Source organism: Microchirus variegatus (genome assembly GCF_963457635.1).
Source record: "Microchirus variegatus genome assembly, chromosome: 17".
NCBI lineage: Eukaryota > Metazoa > Chordata > Actinopteri > Pleuronectiformes > Soleidae > Microchirus > Microchirus variegatus.
This window is the reverse complement of record NC_139818.1, coordinates 12,623,449-12,641,279: the sequence shown is the minus strand read 5'-3', so window position 1 is coordinate 12,641,279 and position 17,831 is coordinate 12,623,449. Positions and strand designations below refer to the sequence as shown.

Genomic DNA, 17,831 nt, shown 5'->3' with positions numbered 1-17,831 from the left:
TCATCATTTTCAGGATGCGGTTACTTGATCCAGCTCATCTATATTCAGAGTGGTCACTGTTTTTTCTCTGCTATCAATGTTCAGCCTAAGGTTATATTGCAACAACTCCATGAACAGAGCAGGGTAATGGTTGAACAGTTCTATAAAGCAGCATTACTATGTCATTGGAGACAATGTGGACACATGCTCTGGGGGTGTAGGAATTACACTCAAAATGAAAAGAACAGCTCAGGCCTTGGTGGTCAACTCGTTCCCAAATGACACAAAATGCAAGTCAGCATTTGAACAGGATGTGACTATGAGGCAGTCTGATTCTTTGTCACAGCATTGCATAAAATCCAAGAACTGCGAGTCATTTTTTGAAAGAAGGTTTGTCTTTCTCACTAGGAATGGAGGACGAGCCCGTGAACCCGTTTGTGGTCACGCGGGTGAAACGGAAACTGCAGAGCTGGATGACCAAATGCTGCTTCACCAAGATCCACCTCTATGGCTTCATAGTCGGACTTGTCGTCACATTCCTCATCATGACTTCATACCTTCTGACAGGAGACAAGAAGGGCCTCTTCCTCACCCCGTCACCTTACAACAGCCTTGTCAAACCCGCCCCTTTTGCCTTTAACCTCTCCTCAGTCAAAGACTACGCACACATCAAACTGTTGGTCAAGTCTATCACATCCAAGTTGGAGTTTCAGAGCAGTCGACAGATCCCAGAGATTAAGGCGGTGGTTAATAGTGATCCACATGTGAGTACCCAAGAAACACTGTATATCCATCTTAATTCTTATTTAATGTACTCAAATACATCTTACTGATGCCAATATTCCAAAAATGTAATAGTCTTATCAGATTAATTTAGTAATGACTACTTCAGAGTTTAATCTCCATTTCTCAACATCATACAGCAGCATGATAATATCTCTCTTTTAACTGACAATCACAGATATGTCATATGCTGTAAATGAATGTGCAGTGAAAAGAGGATTCAAATCTGTATTCCTGTCTGTACACACTGTACATAAGGTTCAATATGGCCCACAGGCTGCAGTTTCTAATTCAATTTATAAAAAGATAAAGCTGCTCTGAAAACCTTGTGAATCACCAGATAATTTCAGCGATGTCTCTATTTTTTTCTGAGGGATTTATGGTTAAAGTAATTGCACAGGCAGTAGTATACAGTCGTATATGACTCAGAAATGTGTTTAACTTTGGGTAATACATAAAACATGACAACAATGGTGTCATCTTGTGGTAAGTGAAGCACAGCTAATAAGGTAGTGATGAATGAATGAATCGTTTATTTCGGGCATGACAGGTAATCAACATCTGCACACATCAGCATTTAAATTCATACACACGACCGAAAGGGAAAGCGGGAGAAGCAAAGCTTATCTAGTCCGGCCCCCATTACCACAGAAAATGTTTTTCTTATCTTTTGACAATATTGACGTCACAGCAGCAATAGCAGCTTTATACGTTTACATGTTAGGTATTCCGTCATTTTATCTCCGTACAGTGTCAACAGATATCTGACTATGACCTCATCCACAATCTTCCTGGGTCGCCCTGTACCCAGTCATAATCATGTTTACATACTTCCTTTTACACTCTCAGCGTAGCTGAACTTTTGATCTCGTCATCTAAATTGTTCCACAGCTTGACCCCCGTGACCGACATGGTGAAAGACTTTAGTGTTGTCCGCACTTTCCTCTGTCTGAAAACTAAGTTCCCCCTCAGGTGGAGTCCCCGCTCTCTGGTTTGGAGAAGTATTTGAAGGTTATGAGGGAGGCCGTGGTTAGCCGCCCTGTACATAAACTGTGCTGCACGATAACGTTTTACATCAAAGAGTTTAAGTATTTTCGATTCGATAAATAATTGATTTGTATGTTCTCTGTAACCGGCATAATGTATAATTCTCAGAGCTCTTTTCTGTAGTATCAGCAGTGGGTGCGTGTTCCCTTTATATGTGTGCGCCCAAATTTCTGCACAATAGTGGAGGTGAGGAGAGATCAGTGTGCAGTATAATAGATAGAGAGCATTATGGTCTAGCTTTGTCACCCTCCATAGTATGGACACACTCATGGCCAGTTTAGTTTTTAACCGTCTTATATACGGTTTTCAACTTAACATTTCATCAATAATCACACCTAACACTTTATGTTCCTTAACCCTTTCAATGTCCACCCCATTCACATGAATATTGATACTCTTCTTGTGGCCCTTTTTCCCATACAGCATATATTTAGTCTTCTCTAAGTTCAGTGATAATTTATTTATGTTGAACCACACCTGAAGTTTGGCCATTTCATTATTGACTGTTTCCACTAATTGATTCAAATCATCCTCAGAGCAGAAGATATTTGTGTCATCTGCGAATAATATTAATTTCATAATATTAGACACTTTGCATATGTCATTTATATATAGTATAAACAGTTTTGGGCCCAGAACTGACCCCTGCGGGACCCCACATACTATGTCCAAGCAGTCCGACACTTCATCACCTATCTTGACGTATTGGGATCTATTGCGTAAGTAGCTCTTGACCCACTCCAGTGCTATACCTCTAATACCATATCTCTCTAGTTTTGCTATCAAGATCTCATGGTTAATGGTGTCAAATGCTATTCTCAGGTCAATAAAGATCCCTATGGAATGCAGTTTCTGGTCAATCGCATCAGTAATTATTTCAACTGATTCAGTCAAGGCCAGAGCTGTCGAGCGGTTGCTTCTGAATCCATATTGGCTGTCATCCAACAGACTGTGTTTGTTGATGAAGTTGTCCAACTTGTTGTTATAAAGTTTCTCTAGGATTTTAGACAGTTGTGGTAGTATTGAGACTGGTCGGTAATTTGTAAACTCATGCGCATCGCCTTTTTTGAACAATGGCAGCACTTTCGCTATTTTCATATTATCGGGAAATGTCCCCGTGTCATTAGATGATTTTTTAAAAAACATTATTCAGTTGTTATCCCGGTGTTTCCTCTACGTTCATTTAGGAGTGGCGGGTCGCCATTTCAGCTACCTTTAAATGCTTCAACCTGTCGTCATTCTATCAGCCTATTGATCACCATCGGTTGACCTCTAATTTTGAGTATAATGTTTAATAGTAACCAAATTACTACAAGTCTACTCCTTGAGATATTTGCACCCTTGTACAAACTTGACATGATTATTTATGGTTTTTGGTAAGTATGTTTAAGTTTGATGCAGCTGTCTTTCTTTGCCTACACAGATATTTTCCGTCATCCCCCAAAAATTCCTTCCTGGTGTCAAGAACCCCTGTTGGTATGAGGAATACACTGAGAATGTCACTTTGGACCCATACAGGGCTAGCAGGTACGGGCTCCGGACTGAGTTTCGGCAATTGAGAACCACTTTCAAAGAGCACTTGTTGCATCGCAATGGGAAACTCTACCGCATGCGATGCCTTCCCTATTTCTATATCATTGGCCAACAAAAGTGTGGCACAACAGACCTGTATGCGAGACTCCGTCTGCACCCGGACATCCAGTTTACCACATTAAAAGAGCCGCACTGGTGGACCCGCAGGAGGTTTGGTGAGTAGTGTGGGAAATAAATTGTTTTCCTGTTCCCGTGAGGGAGTTTTTAGTGCAAGGTTTTCTGTATGTTGTTAAAGATAACAATTAACCAAAAGTCAAGCTGTGAACAAATGATGGGATCGTAAAAGCAGGGGTCGGCATGAGGTGCACAGGATGACATGTGTGGGTCATAAAGAAAGTGTGTTGTCTTGTAACTTGCTTTGATGTGACTGTATATATGTTTGAGCTCTCTGAAGCAAAGTGAGAGAACATTTAGACCAGCTTTGGTGACAGAGTCGCTCCTTCATGCATGAAGTAAAGACACGATTTAACCAACACCGACGACTCCAATGAAATTTCTTTCACATTTTGGCGACGAGGATGGGATGGACGTTCCACTGCTCAGGTTCTGAGTTCTGACTGAAAGTTATTACCGGAAAGGAAAATTTCCACTCCACCAAGGAGGAGGAATTCCGCCTGACGTCAGAAACAGGTACTGACCAGTGGACGCTCCATCTATTTAAAAGTGAGTACGGTGTTTTTTAAATCTTGGATAAAACCTATAGGTGGACAGTTGTAATTCCTTTGTGGTAGCTGTCCCGATATTCTATAATTCCTTTGTGGTTTGAATGTCGATATATTCTATAATTCCTTTGTGGTTTGAATATTTGGTCCGGTGTAATTCCTTTGTGGTAATCGGGACCGTCTCATGTAATTCCTGTGTGGTGTTGGAGACTAGTGCACATGAGTGAAACCTAGGTAGACAGTGGTAATTCCTGTGTGGTTGCTGTCAAGATATTCTATAATTGCTTTGTAGTTTTGAAGCTCTGAAGAAAAAAATAAATTTAGTAGAAACCAAAAGGGTATATAAATGGATCAATCCTAAATTAACTGAAGGCAATGACTGTCTCGTGAGGGCTGAATCATCGGAGAATTAGTTTTGGGGGGGTTGCAAAATACCACCTCGTTTGGCTTCAAGACCGAGCAGGTATATTGTTTTTGGAAGTCGACTTTAAAAAAAAAATAAAAATTTAGTTGAGATTGGAAACCATTTCAAATTTGGCCTAAGTGTTGTTTTGTGTTGTTTTTTGTTGTTCTGTTTTGTTCTATGATGTTTTCATGTCTGTGGCTGGCTTGTGTTGTTTTGTGTATGTTGATCTGAGCTCAGTCTGCAGAGCTTGTGTGAGGAGGAAAATTTGCATGGGGTCATTGCAGGCTGTGGAGCCAGAAATACTGTAAACTGTTTGGGGAAAAAGAGAGAGGAAATGCCTCTTTAACAAAAAGATAGACCATGTCAAGAGCATTAGTTTAATCAATGTTTGATCTGCTGCAGGCAGATGATATGTTTAAAAAAAAAAAAAAAAAAAAAAAAGGCAGAGAGGATAAGTGTGAAGTTGTGTGAAGTTACAGGAGAAAAGAAGATGTTAGTTTGTTTTGGATTGAGGATGGTAATCAAGTGCTTTAGCGGTTTTTGGATGTTGAAAAGACTGGTATAAAATGATAGAAGTTGATGGTGTTGGAGTAAAATGGTGAATGAAGCTGCTTCTGTGGGGAGAGTCTACAGGCTGGACTCAGTGACAGAGAGGCAGAAAGAAGGGGGGTTTCAGAATAAGGAAAGTAAGGTAATGAAAGATTGTGGAAAGTAGTAAAAAGGGAAAGATGTTGAAATTGAGGTTTGTTTAAAATGTTTGAAATATATATGTATGTATGTATATATATATATATATTTTTTTTTATATATTTAAAAAAAATAAACAAAAACAACAGTAATAATAAATTAACACATTAATTAATTAAATAAATAAATAAATAATAGGAACTGTGTATTTTGTTATAAGAACTATATATTTCTTGTCACCATGAAGATGATGATGTGTGGCTGGGGCTGAGTTAGCTCAGCTTAATTTGTTCCTGTGTTTTATACGATGCATGAGATGGTTAATGAAAGGATAATTGTTTATGACGAAGTGTCCCTGATCAAGACACTGAGTCATTAACAGCTCCTGATGAGTGTGTGATATGTAGAGCATGAATGTGAATGGGTGAATGGGAGACTTGAAGCTGTTCATGTTACGTTTTCCCTTTAAAGGGAAAACCTAGATCTTAGGGAGTTGGACCCGAATGCAGAGCAGGACACAGGTGAGTATATATATAATAATAATAATATTTATTAAAACGAAAACATAAATATATATATATATATATATATATATATATATATATATATATATATATATATATAAACACAAATACACGCGCTAGAGAGGGTGTAAAGTGTGACAGTATAAGAGAGAGTGAAACAGCAGCAGACCAGATCCTCAGCGACTCCTTCGTGGCAAACACAGTTCGTTCATTCACGTTCCCACGGAACGGACTCACTCGAGGTGTACAGCGAGGAGGGTGTGATGATCCACGAAGGTTGAGGAGAGGTGAAGCCGCGTCGTCGTGGTGGAAGAGACGAATGCGGTAGAGAAGAACAGGAGTAGGCGATTCCAGGAGTGGTAGGAAATCCGCGGAGACTCGGTGTTCTTCTCTCGGCAGGAGACGTGGAGACCTGAATACGGAGATTGAGGTGAGTACTGGAACGTCAGGAATTCTAATAGCGTAGTAGGAAAGCATTTACCAGCTCAGCGAAAACGTGGAACTGACACCAGAGAGACGCAAAGTCCCGCCTTATATGCCCGGATGATTGCTGATCAGGCGCAGCTGGGCAGGAACTGCGCAGGTGGACGTCATCTCTGGCGTCATGTGGGAACTGGGTCAACCACGCCCCCTGCAGGGTGAACACAGAGAGAAGAACAGAGAGCAGCAGGCAACAACAACAATAAAAATAGACGCCATGAAATGTGGATCATGACAGTTCAAGAGTGCTTTGAGAGGCCCAGTTGATAAATCCTAACCCATATTAATTTTTAAGATGAATGTGACATGATTTTGTGTAAAAACAAATGGTTTTGTCTCATTATAGGAAAGGAAGTGTGCTGAAGGATGTTGTTGTGATGTGAAAATGATTCAAGTGGTTATAAAATAACATATAAATCTGAAATATATTCCAGTCACTATAGGGTTAAAATAATTAATTAAAAATAAAAATGAGTTGAAATTGAAATGAAATTAAGGTAATCTAGAATAAGTGAAGTTAACTGTGTGAAGAAACATCTGAACACATAATCTAGGTGACTGACGACCCTGATCCAATCACTGACTCAACTAACAGACCTGACTGACGAATAAGGAAACAATTCTGAAAAAATACCTTTGAGTGTCTGTGTGAGTAATTTGAAGAGTGTCTTGAAGACTATGTGTTTGTGCTCAAAGTTTTCCAAAGTGTGTTTAGGTTTGAATCTGCCTCCTCCATGTGCTGTCCCCAAGTCTGCACTGCACCCCTCCTCCCTCAGAGACACACAGCAGGACACCTACAGCTAAATGACAATCCAACTCTACAGGAGGTAGAAGCTGTGTGTTGTAGGTGTTTTAAACTCAGATGGGACAACATCTGACCGGCCAACTGGTCGACATCATGAAGTAAAGACACGATTTAACCAACACCGATGACTCCAATGAAATTTCTTTCACAAGAGACAACTATAATTTGCTGTGGTAAAAGACCTCTAGGCTGGTATACAATAATGAGAGCCCAAGGGTATTGAAAGTGTGAAATGTGACCTTCTACAGTATGTCATTTTGACAGAGCCATACCTCAATGAGCTTCAGAATAAGTGACACATTTAATGTGTTTCACATTAAATGTTTGACCTTACACATTAAATGTTTTACCTCACACATTAAATGTTTTACCTCACACATTAAATGTTTTACCTCACACATTAAATGTTTTACCGCTCACATTAAATGTTTTACCTCACACATTAAAGCGGAACTAGACCGGAAGTTCCTATTATCGCTGTTTTTTTGGTGTGTATCTGCGTCATTACCTTGTTTATGAAGCCCTGACGGTCCGAAACAAACAGTTCAGCCATTGCTGAGAATGTTGTGTTTTATTGTAATCTCGGGGCTCAACGAGATCACTGAAAATCCCGTAATAGTTACGTAAGCAGCGGTTCTCCTGAACAACAGATCGTCCTGCTCCGGGCGGTAGTCCGGGCACATCCGGTTACGTACATTGAACCGCAGAAGAAGAATAATGTCCGTTGTGGAGGTGTTTCACGAGCAACAGTGTCTTCTGACTCTGGGTCTGACTCCGGTTTAAAGTCATAAAAGGGACTGCGGCGGGAAGTCATGACGAAGCTATTTTTAAACACTGTTAAAACAATGTTTTGATAATGAGGAGCAGTGCATACGCCGTTCCAGAGGGGGGCGATGCGCTTCTGAGAACGGATGTGCTGGATAGAACTGGCCAATCACAAGACTCTGTCTTCTGGGGGTGAAAGTTCACTCTGAAACATCGCGGCTGAAAAACACTGTCAGAAAAGAGGATTTCTATCGGCTAGTTCTCAGCAACTAGGAGGTTTTTGACCATGAAAACAAGTTAATATATGCAAGTAGACCTCCATAACTAACATATATGTGCAACAGGACCACTCTATGTGACCTTTAAATGTTTTACCGCTCACATTAAATGTTTTACCTCACACATTAAATGTTTTAACTCACACATTAAATGTTTTTACACATTACATGTGAGAGGTAAAAGAGAGTATGTGAGAGTTAAAACAATTGTATGTGAGAGGTAAAATTGTGAACGTGTGAGGTAAAATTGCGTATGTGAGAGGTAAAAAAAAGGAATTATGGCCTACACGGCCCTCATAGATCATCCAGCTGCTGAGTAACTAATCCCACTGAAGCTCACACACCTATTTTGTCTGCATTAATTTCTGCAGTGTTTGGTTTGCGTTGATCATTTTTTGCACATCTTAACACTGTGGGGTGTGACGGGTTTTTATTTAATTTTATTCTATTTGTCTGTCGCAGCACTTACAGTGAGAATTTTCTGCAGTCGTGTGATGCTGCATAGCGGCAAATGCGTGCATCTCATGTACATAGGTCCCTTTCAGTTATTGTTGCCTGCAATCCCCCATGCTTTCAGCTTTGCTGTCACTTGCGTTCCCCTCAGGGCTGTACACTGGAAATCAGCACTTTTCTATTAAGACATCCTTTGAGAACACTCTAAATTCTAACAGTCTTGTTTTGTAGTTGTTGATTTCATTCCCCCAGAGTTTCCACTCGGATGATGTTGTGAAAAGGTAATTTGATGCTATCCACGCTCAAACTTTTCTTAGAGAAGAGTTTGAATCTGAATTTGATGTTATAATCTACCCATCAAGAGACATTTGAAAACTGTGTGACACTTCATTCATATCAAAGGAATGATGCTGCAGGCTGGCTGTTTGGGGAGTTCACCAGAGATTTTAAATCAGATTTCCCTGCTTAACAGAGAAAGGTTTTCTATTGCAACACCATCAAAGCATCACTGAATGTTACAGATGCCCGAGTTTCCTCATTACCCTTATGCTGCATAGACCCTCCAAAGTCCTACACTGTATCTCCACAACTGCCAAGTAAATTGTAATTATACTGTCAACCACATCAGCCTAGATGGGAAACACATTGTGCTGTCTTACATTAAGCATTAACTTGACATTGTCCCTTAATTGGAAACACTGAAAACTAAACAGAGCCAGTGTTCCCTGCTGAACTGAACTTAGATTTTATTAGGTCATACAGCAATAAGGACGATGCAGAAACCCCTGAGGCATGTAGGCATGCATGACATTATCTAAAATCTGACCTTTAAAATACATGTAAATACAATGCACTACATCGGCAGATGATGTTGATTGCCGTGCAGTGCGTGTAAACCAGCACCGAAGATGGTAGAATAAGTTTGTTGATAATAAATACTAAGCTCTTGGTGGGTACGGTCGTCTGGTGTAATTTGTAGGTGACATTGGCGTGACAGTGCTCACACTTTAAGAGGAAGGCGCATCCAAACTTGACTGTTCAGTGATTGGTTGTTTGACTCAAACTCCAGAGGCTCTGACCACTCTACAGGCTGCAAGCATGGAAGCAACATATTCTCTGTTTTTTTTTTTTTTTTAACAAAGTTGAGTGACTTTATTGAAGGTTTTTTCTTGATCTCGCAGAAGTGTCTATCGCGATACATACCGTATCATTATCGTTTTATTGCTCAGCTCTATACTGTTGCGATACTATGTCAGCTGAAGGGCCAGCCACTGAATAGCCTGTGGAAAGATCCTGCTAATACAGCAGCTAAGGAATGTGACCACATATGTCCTCAAACCACCTCCAAATGTGCTTTCCATGATTCTGTGGCCATTAAGACGTGATCTGGACTTGATCAGATCACTCAGAAGAGACGTTCTCCATCTAATCTTAGTATTGTAGCATCAGAAAATATAAACCAAGCAAAAAATGAAAAATATGCACCAGTCAATGATTCACATTAGTGTAGCCTACTGAGTGTGTTTATTATCTGTGTTCTTTCACCAACCAGGTGTTGCTATGAACTCTGATCCCTACCCAGTGGAGAGCTACCTGGACTTGTTCGATAAAGCTGCTTACCAAATCCAGGGCAAACTCATGGCAACCTCCAGTGGAAGACCCAGCCAGCCCAACATCATCACAGGTAGGCGTCATTACAGACTCAGTGGTAAACATTCTATGGTGACATTTGATTATTATAATTTTTTTTTTTAAATAAAAAAATTTGCCATCAGCCACCATCTGTGTAGAGAATGATCAAATCATTAACATAGTGAAAAATTGGTGCCTTAGATTTCATGGCCGACATCTCTCATCTCATGTACAGTACATATTTAAACATTCTATAATGACAGATCCTAGTGTAGAATGTCTCAGTACGAGTTTAAAGGGATGCCAATGAATGAACAGATCAAAGCATGACTTAAAGAAATAGACCTTCCCCAACCTCCCTCATTGTCTTCAAGAGTTAGGTCAGACTTGAAGAATGAAAAGCAAAAGAAAGTTTTATCAAGCTCAGTCTGTCAGGCCAAAAAGGAAAGCGACTGATGCGAAAGCAAGATTAGAGTGTTGCTTTAGTTACCTCATCAGTGTGCATCTTGTCCATGAATAAAATATCTCAGTCTCCTCTGTCGTTGTTTTGGCCAGAGCCCAGAACGCTCTCTTGCATTTGCCACGGGTCCCTGCAGGCATGAGCATACTGATGTGGCTGCAGTTTTGTAACGACCACACATGTCCTTAAGAAGAAGTGCTTATAGAATTAATGTTTAGACCCTTTAAGAGAAACCTGATCCTGGACCTGGACTTTGGAACAAAAACTGAGGTTCCAGTGACCTTCAATGACCATCCCGATACAATCTATCCATTCTTATAAAATATAAATCAAAACACAGCCTTTCACTAAGCAGATGATATTTGAGTTATCATGTATCACCATCCACCATTGTGTTATAAGAAATCTCTTAGCAGATTTAGTTGCACAGACATTTCCTGGTCAGTTTCCCTGCCTCGTTGAACGATATTAATTACTCGGGTCATGCATCAGCGCTGTGATCAGGGTGTTGAACTTGAGTGACAGAACCCTGTGGCCTCATCTGGCTGCAGCCAATAGCCACTTGCCAGGAACTTCACTTGTAATCTTGGCTCTAATATTACAAAGCTGCTAGTAAAGCAGCAGATAGCGAGGCTGAAGCAGAGTGCTGCTCTGTAGCGAGCGAGAGTGGTGGTGATTTTTTTTGAAAGAGCTGGGGACTCTACAGAGAGATCTAACAGCTTAATAATACTGGACTTCCTTCTGCTTCACTTATCCTCATCACTGAAGGGCCATAGAAAAGAATCATTGTTTTTGTGTGCCAGGACAGCAATAATGTCCACAGTGGGTTGGAGAAGTTTTATAAACCCCCTTCCTCTATCTGCATATCGTGCTTCCAGTCCCTCTTGCTTTCATCCATCTCTGTCATCTCCCCCTCATCCAAATGTGATCTGAAAGGACTGCTCAGCTGCGAAGAAGAACTGATTTAATTTCAACAATAGCCTTTTCACACTGGACTGAGTTGGTGCATTGGGTGCAGCTTAGCCTGCCGCCCCGTTTTGTCTCCCTCTTAAAATAAATAATCCTTGTAAAGGGGGTGGGAGTGTGCCAAAGTCCCGTTCAGTATTCACACCATGCCCTTGGAGAGCCCAGCAAGGCCTGTGGCCAGATTCGGGGGCTTCTGCCTCTCTGAAACCACCAGCCAAGACCAAGCTGCTGTAAAACACCAGAGGCACCGTCATCCTGGCTCCTCCATTTGTTTGCCCTATTATAGCCTCTCCCCATGGACCAAAATAAGCTCTTTTAATGGACATAGAGAGAGTGGAGACCTTTAAGTAGACTTGATCACAGTGTGTATCAATTAGCCAGAAAGGAACTAGCAGTCGTCTGGTTTTGCCATGGTCATCACAGGATATGGGTCCTGGCTATCATCCCTTTCTCTCAGAAAATGAGGCAGACAAGGCCTGCTTTATAGTATGACTAGATACACCACAGCTTCACAGTTAAGATAATAATGAAGGCTCAGCTCAGCCGGATTCAAGTTTCTGCTGTTAAACCGTTGGAGAAAAGATTGTCCAACTATGAAAATTGAACACTCATATTGTCACTGTGTTGGTTGCATTCATTCCACATTTTTGTGCACAGCTGGACACATAATTATGCTGTTTTTGTTTTTACTGTCTGAGTGTTAGTTACACTCTCAAATGAGGAGATTTATGAACACATTAAAAATGTCATGCATTTGCAGCTTATTGCAGTACCCCCTTGTTTTTAGTTGTTTTTAAATAAAGAAAGCCTGATGAGACAATCAATATGAAACAAGGGGTAAATTAGATCGAACAAATAACTTTTGCTGTGAAAATGTGCGGCAGTTAATCAACTATTTATTTTCTTGAATGTGCTCAAGGTGTTTGAGGCATAATTGGCAAAATTAATAGGTTTTCTCCCCACTTTTTTGCCATTTCAATATCACAATTGAATCATATGGCCAACATTTAATTATACTTCTTAAGCAGTCAATATACTTTACTAATTATCAATCTGTATCTTGCAGGAGAAGCCAGTGCATCCACCATGTGGGATAACAAATACTCGGGGAATGACGTCCTTCCCCAGGACTTCATTCACGCCCTGCAGCCCGATGCCCGCTTCATTGTTATGCTCAGGGAACCAGGGGAAAGGTGGGAGCAAAAAGTTTCAGTGCCCTCTCATACAAACCTGCTTTAAAATACCCACATTGACAAACCTGACACATACTGCCATCGTTGTGGCTCCACCATGACGGTTTATGCTGCAGATACAGGAAGATACTTTATTTGTTTATAGGCAACAAAAGAGCTGTTGCCTTTTACATAGTCTGGTTGTCACATGATGACACCTTTATTAGACGCATGGATCGCTTACTGCCTGAAGCAATCGGTCTAAACTGGGATCACTTCATGCAGTTAATGTTGATTTTTACTTAAGAGAATGTCTGAACATGTGCTCTATAATTGCCTTTGTCTGTCAAATCCCGAAAGCTTTGAGAGGAAATTAATTTTTATTATGCATGACTTGTTTACAACCTCGTCATCTCCTCAGATACAGATGCCATATAATCTCATACTGAATTGTATTGTAGAAACAATTATATGGTTCATGCGTCTCCTGTATTATTTTTCCCATATAAGCCAATAATAATAATAAGATAATGCTTGCAAATGTGTTGGCCTTTGTTTTATGAGAGACACATGAATCATAAGCAGCAGTCAGTCAACTTTACTGCCAAAACAAATTGTCCGTAAATGAATTGCTATTTCTTTTTCTTCTATTTCCTTTATGCCAAGAAAAGGTTTCATTCAAGTACAGTAGTTCATAGTTTAATGGCATATCATTATTATACACATTTTATAACAGCAAATACTGATCTGAAGCTTGACTATAATCCTTTACCCAAATTGTTCAGCCCTATTGTTGACCCTACTGTCTCAGTTGCATGTTTTATATGCATTAAGATAGATCTTTCTTTAGCAGCATGAAATATTGTCAGTTTGCAAAAAAGTTAGAGCCAGAAACACAATGAATAGCCTTGCAGTCTGTGTGCAGATCAAATGTAAATTGTTGTAATCATTGTCCAACTAATGATCAAATGTGTTTACTGACCGTTTCTGTTGTCTTACAGGTTATACTCCGACTACCTTTATTTTACTAAAACCAACAAGTCTGCAGAGGATTTCCATGTGAAGGTGTCAGAATCACTGCAGATATTTGAGCGGTGCCTTACAGAGAACACAATGCACTGGTGTGTGTACAACAGTACTGTCTTCAAGTCAATGCCAGTGAGTGTACCCTCCCTCCTACTTTTGTCTCAGAACTTGCAGAAAAAAAGGGCATTAGCAACTAGCATGTTAGCTGGTGGAAAGAAACATGGTGAAAAGGATTGATAAAGACAAATGGAGTGAAATTCACACCTCATTAAAGCATTTTACAGCTTGCAGGGCCTATTCCATGAAAAGGATTGGTAGGACTATTGAGCCACTGAGAAGTGCAGCAGCTATCGCCTCTCTTTGTGCTTAAAAACCTGGTTTACCAGTGGACCAGCCAGTTCAGGGCCCTAGTGTAGGGCCCCTGGCCAGCTTTTCCCACAGTGCCTTGAGTTGAAGGGGAGGAGGAGTGTGGACCGTCCTCTTTTGGCCTCCCCCTCCAGGCTGCCTTCTATTAAAAAGTCCTCTTCTCCAAATGCCAGTGATGAGCTTTATGGTCCTGTGGGAGCATGCTTACTCTCTGCTGCTGGCCTAATTGCCCATCCACTAATTTCTCCTCAGAGTTATTAGACCATGTGAAAAGCATTCCAGCTGTCCTCGATAAAAGTTTTAGAGCTCAGATTAGAGAATAAAAACATATCCATTGGCTGTTATACCAAATTGAATTAAGCAGGCAAGAGTTACTTGGGTTGTAATCCTCTACTCTGAAGGGCCTTTCAGATTTACTAAAGAGGGGAAAGGACATGGAGGTAATACCTTTCCCAGTAACAAGCATTTATGCCAAAACATTGCTCTGCCGTCATAAGTCACAGGAGAATTCAACAACCTAATAAGAGTGATGCTACAAATGTTTCAGTGAAATCTTGGAAAGAGATCAGTGGTCAATGTATGCAACTAAATATTATATTATATTAAATTAAATGTATATTATTATCAAAGTAGAACTACAGAATGTTAATCAATTTTGCTTTACAAAGTTATTACTAATGAGAGACAAGTAAAGGTGATAAAGCCATGTGGGGGAAATGAGGTTTCTGGTACATTGTTTATGATACAGGTTTGTAACAATTGTGAATCTCTTGTATTCTTCATTGTTCTCTGTTTTGACATTAGCACATGTTCACACTAACTTGGAGAGTGCCTGATTACCTCCCACTGATTGTTTTTGCTTGTGTGCTCAGGTCAGATTGACCATTGGCCTGTACATAGTGTACTTAATGGACTGGCTGACTCTCTTCAGCAAGAAGCAGATTCTGGTTCTGAGGTTGGAAGACCATTCATCCAATATGAAATACACAATGCACAAAATCTTTGATTTTCTTAACCTGGGTGAGTGACCAACACGTCCTAACATGTGACAAGTTACTTTCCTGTACTCCTATTTAGTACGATATAAAATTGATCACTGTAGATTATAAATTGAGTAGTATTTAATGCAGTAAACCATATGCTGGTTAAACTTTACTGATGTGGGAAATTTATCTAACAATTTCATACAGGCTAGGGCTGCACGATTCTGTAAAAAATGTGTATCACGATTTGTTTTGCTTAGAATTGAGATCACGATTCTCTGGCTCATGAACAAAGGAATAGAAACATTCAATTCAAGTAAAGTGCCAAACAGTGTGATTTCTTTAGGCTCTGAACATGGCCCTGCATAATGGGCCTATGGTTATTATTATTGCATAAGGCTATGTGGCGTGTTCCCACTAGCTCAACTCGTGATGTCATAACCGGGGAAAATGCGTGACATCGTCAGGGTGCAGTCACAGGAAGAGGCAAAAAAAATCAAACCGAACAATGCCGAACTGTAAATCTGTTAAAAGGAATCCTGAAAATGTGGGTTAACATCTGACATTTAGCAAAGAAAATGTCTAAAATCTCATTATTCAACAGAGGAGTCCTGCGTATTTACTGACAGCCCTGCTGAAAGCCTGCAATCGTGGGCCAAATGCGAACCTTTTTTCGGCACAAGCTCGGGTCGGGCGGTTGTGCGATTCTTGTCGCTACCACCTGGGTTTGCGTCACCAACCTTAGTACACACTTTATCCTATGTTCTGCGCTGTACTCACGCTGCTTTTAAACTGCAGACGGGCTTCAGTGTCCACTGAATCACTACAAGGCTGTGTTTGGGGTGAGAAACTCTGCATTGCTTATTTGTGATGCAGCTCATGAAATAAAATGCAGAAGAATCGTTGTCATTTAGAATCGTCACAATTTTTCAACGAATTATCGTGCAGCCCTAACAGACAGATGTGAAAAGTTAAAATCCTAACTGTTTTGTAATATTTCTTTTTTTACATTTGGTTATTTCTTGTGTACCACTGCATTGGATAACTTCTGTTCTTTCTTGTTGCAATCTTGTAAATTCAACCACCCCCCCCCATATTTTCAGGATCAGAGGTACTAATATTCTCATCAGATTGCCAATGTGTAAACCCAGTTGTAATCCATTAAATATATCATAATAGGTCATTCCACAGTTCAGTTTTCCAAAAGTCCAGATGTGATCATCACAAAGACTGTCCGTTATGTCAGATTATGGCTGAGTTACATTGAAAGAGTCTTTTACTACTGTACTCTTTCCCATTTGTTTTATGCTGTAGAAAAATCTGAAGTGGTCAATAAAGCAGGGATGTGAAGTGTGCTTTTTTTGCCTGTGTTTTCCAGGGCCAGTGACAAAAGAAGAAGAATCAGAAATCACCTGGAGTCCAGCGTCAAACACCAGGCAGAAGGCTAACAAAGACCTGGGTCCCATGCTGCCCATCACTAGAGAGATCCTGCAAGACTTTTACATGCCGTTCAATGAGAAATTAGCCAAAGTGCTGCAGAACAAGTCCTTCCTCTGGGAGGATAGTCTCTGAAAAAGCCACCTTTCTTTTATTTCATTTAAAAAAGCAGGAAACGAGGACTGATGTGTCAGCCTGCCACTTCATTTAGGGCTCATCTTTCTGAATGTGCCCATGAAAAAAATCAATGTTTTCTATTAAAATCATTTTGTGATCAATGCAGAGATGAACCAAACAGCACAAGAGAATAGTAGATAATAATAATAATAGAGACAAGAATAATAGAAGTAATTTTCCAGTAAGTGTACCACCAGGTGTAAAGAATTCAACAGTGGATTCATACATACAAAACTGACTCACGTGCTACGCTGAAGCTTGGCTTGATCAATTTAAAAATAGAAGTGAAAAGACACCTTATAGTTAATTGTCACCCTTTTTATCCAATACAAGCAGAGCCGTTTGCTGCCTTCACCGCAATCCATTCATTATCCACCACTGCCCTCTACTGGGAAACACATGTAATTGGCTGAAAATCAGCCATGTGTCTGATCACATCTTCACAATGTTTATATTCTGTAAAACAATCGTCACCAACACTGTATAATCAGCAACAACCTTAATGTAAATTAGGGCTCGGGCCTCAACAACAACATCAGTATATATATTGCAATTAGAGCTGGGCGATATATCGATATAAAAATGGATATGGAATTAGACCATATCGCATATATCAATACAGTTCCTGTTTATTGTTTGAATAGCTGATGAGTTATTCATGAACCAGGTGAAGAAAGCTGTGTTTCTTATTTATTCACTTGATTTTCCAACTTTTCACTGAAATAGCCGCTTTCAACAAAGATACTTGTGCCATGTCATATTTGGCTTTGACTGAACATTACATGTCACAGCTCTCACTTTGCGGAAAAAATATGCAACACACTGAGACCCAAGACATAATTGCTGTGGAGGATTTTGACCAGGGTTTTCTTCTTTTATGTCTGTTAATTAATTTGAAACCTCATTGTTTTCTTCAGTTCTCTCAGAAGCAATACTACATCTTTAACCGTCGGATGTTTTATCACAATAATTAATGAGTAGGGTTGCAAAGGGGTGGAACATTTAAAGTCAATAAAATTTCCATTGGAAGTTAAGCTGGGGAATTTGGGAAATATTCCATATTGGAAGCTTTCCATGGGAATAATGAGAATTTAACGGCATTTATGGGAACTAACTGGGGATATAGGGACACCGTTTAATTCAATTCAAA

At 40.0% G+C, this 17,831-nt stretch overlaps 1 protein-coding gene across 1 annotated transcript; it reads left to right on the top strand.

The window, feature by feature from the left end:
- Positions 1–389: 389 nt before the first annotated feature.
- Positions 390–17,240, top strand: LOC310938998 (carbohydrate sulfotransferase 15-like; the record flags this gene model as incomplete). The annotated part of the gene is made up of 7 exons (XM_083903665.1): positions 390–743; positions 3,233–3,557; positions 10,015–10,146; positions 12,587–12,713; positions 13,694–13,850; positions 14,957–15,104; positions 16,446–17,240. The coding sequence occupies 7 exons, from the start codon at positions 390–392 to the stop codon at positions 16,637–16,639; spliced, it is 1,437 nt and encodes a 478-aa protein (XP_083759791.1). The 3' UTR covers positions 16,640–17,240.
- Between the last annotated feature and the right edge of the window lie 591 nt (positions 17,241–17,831).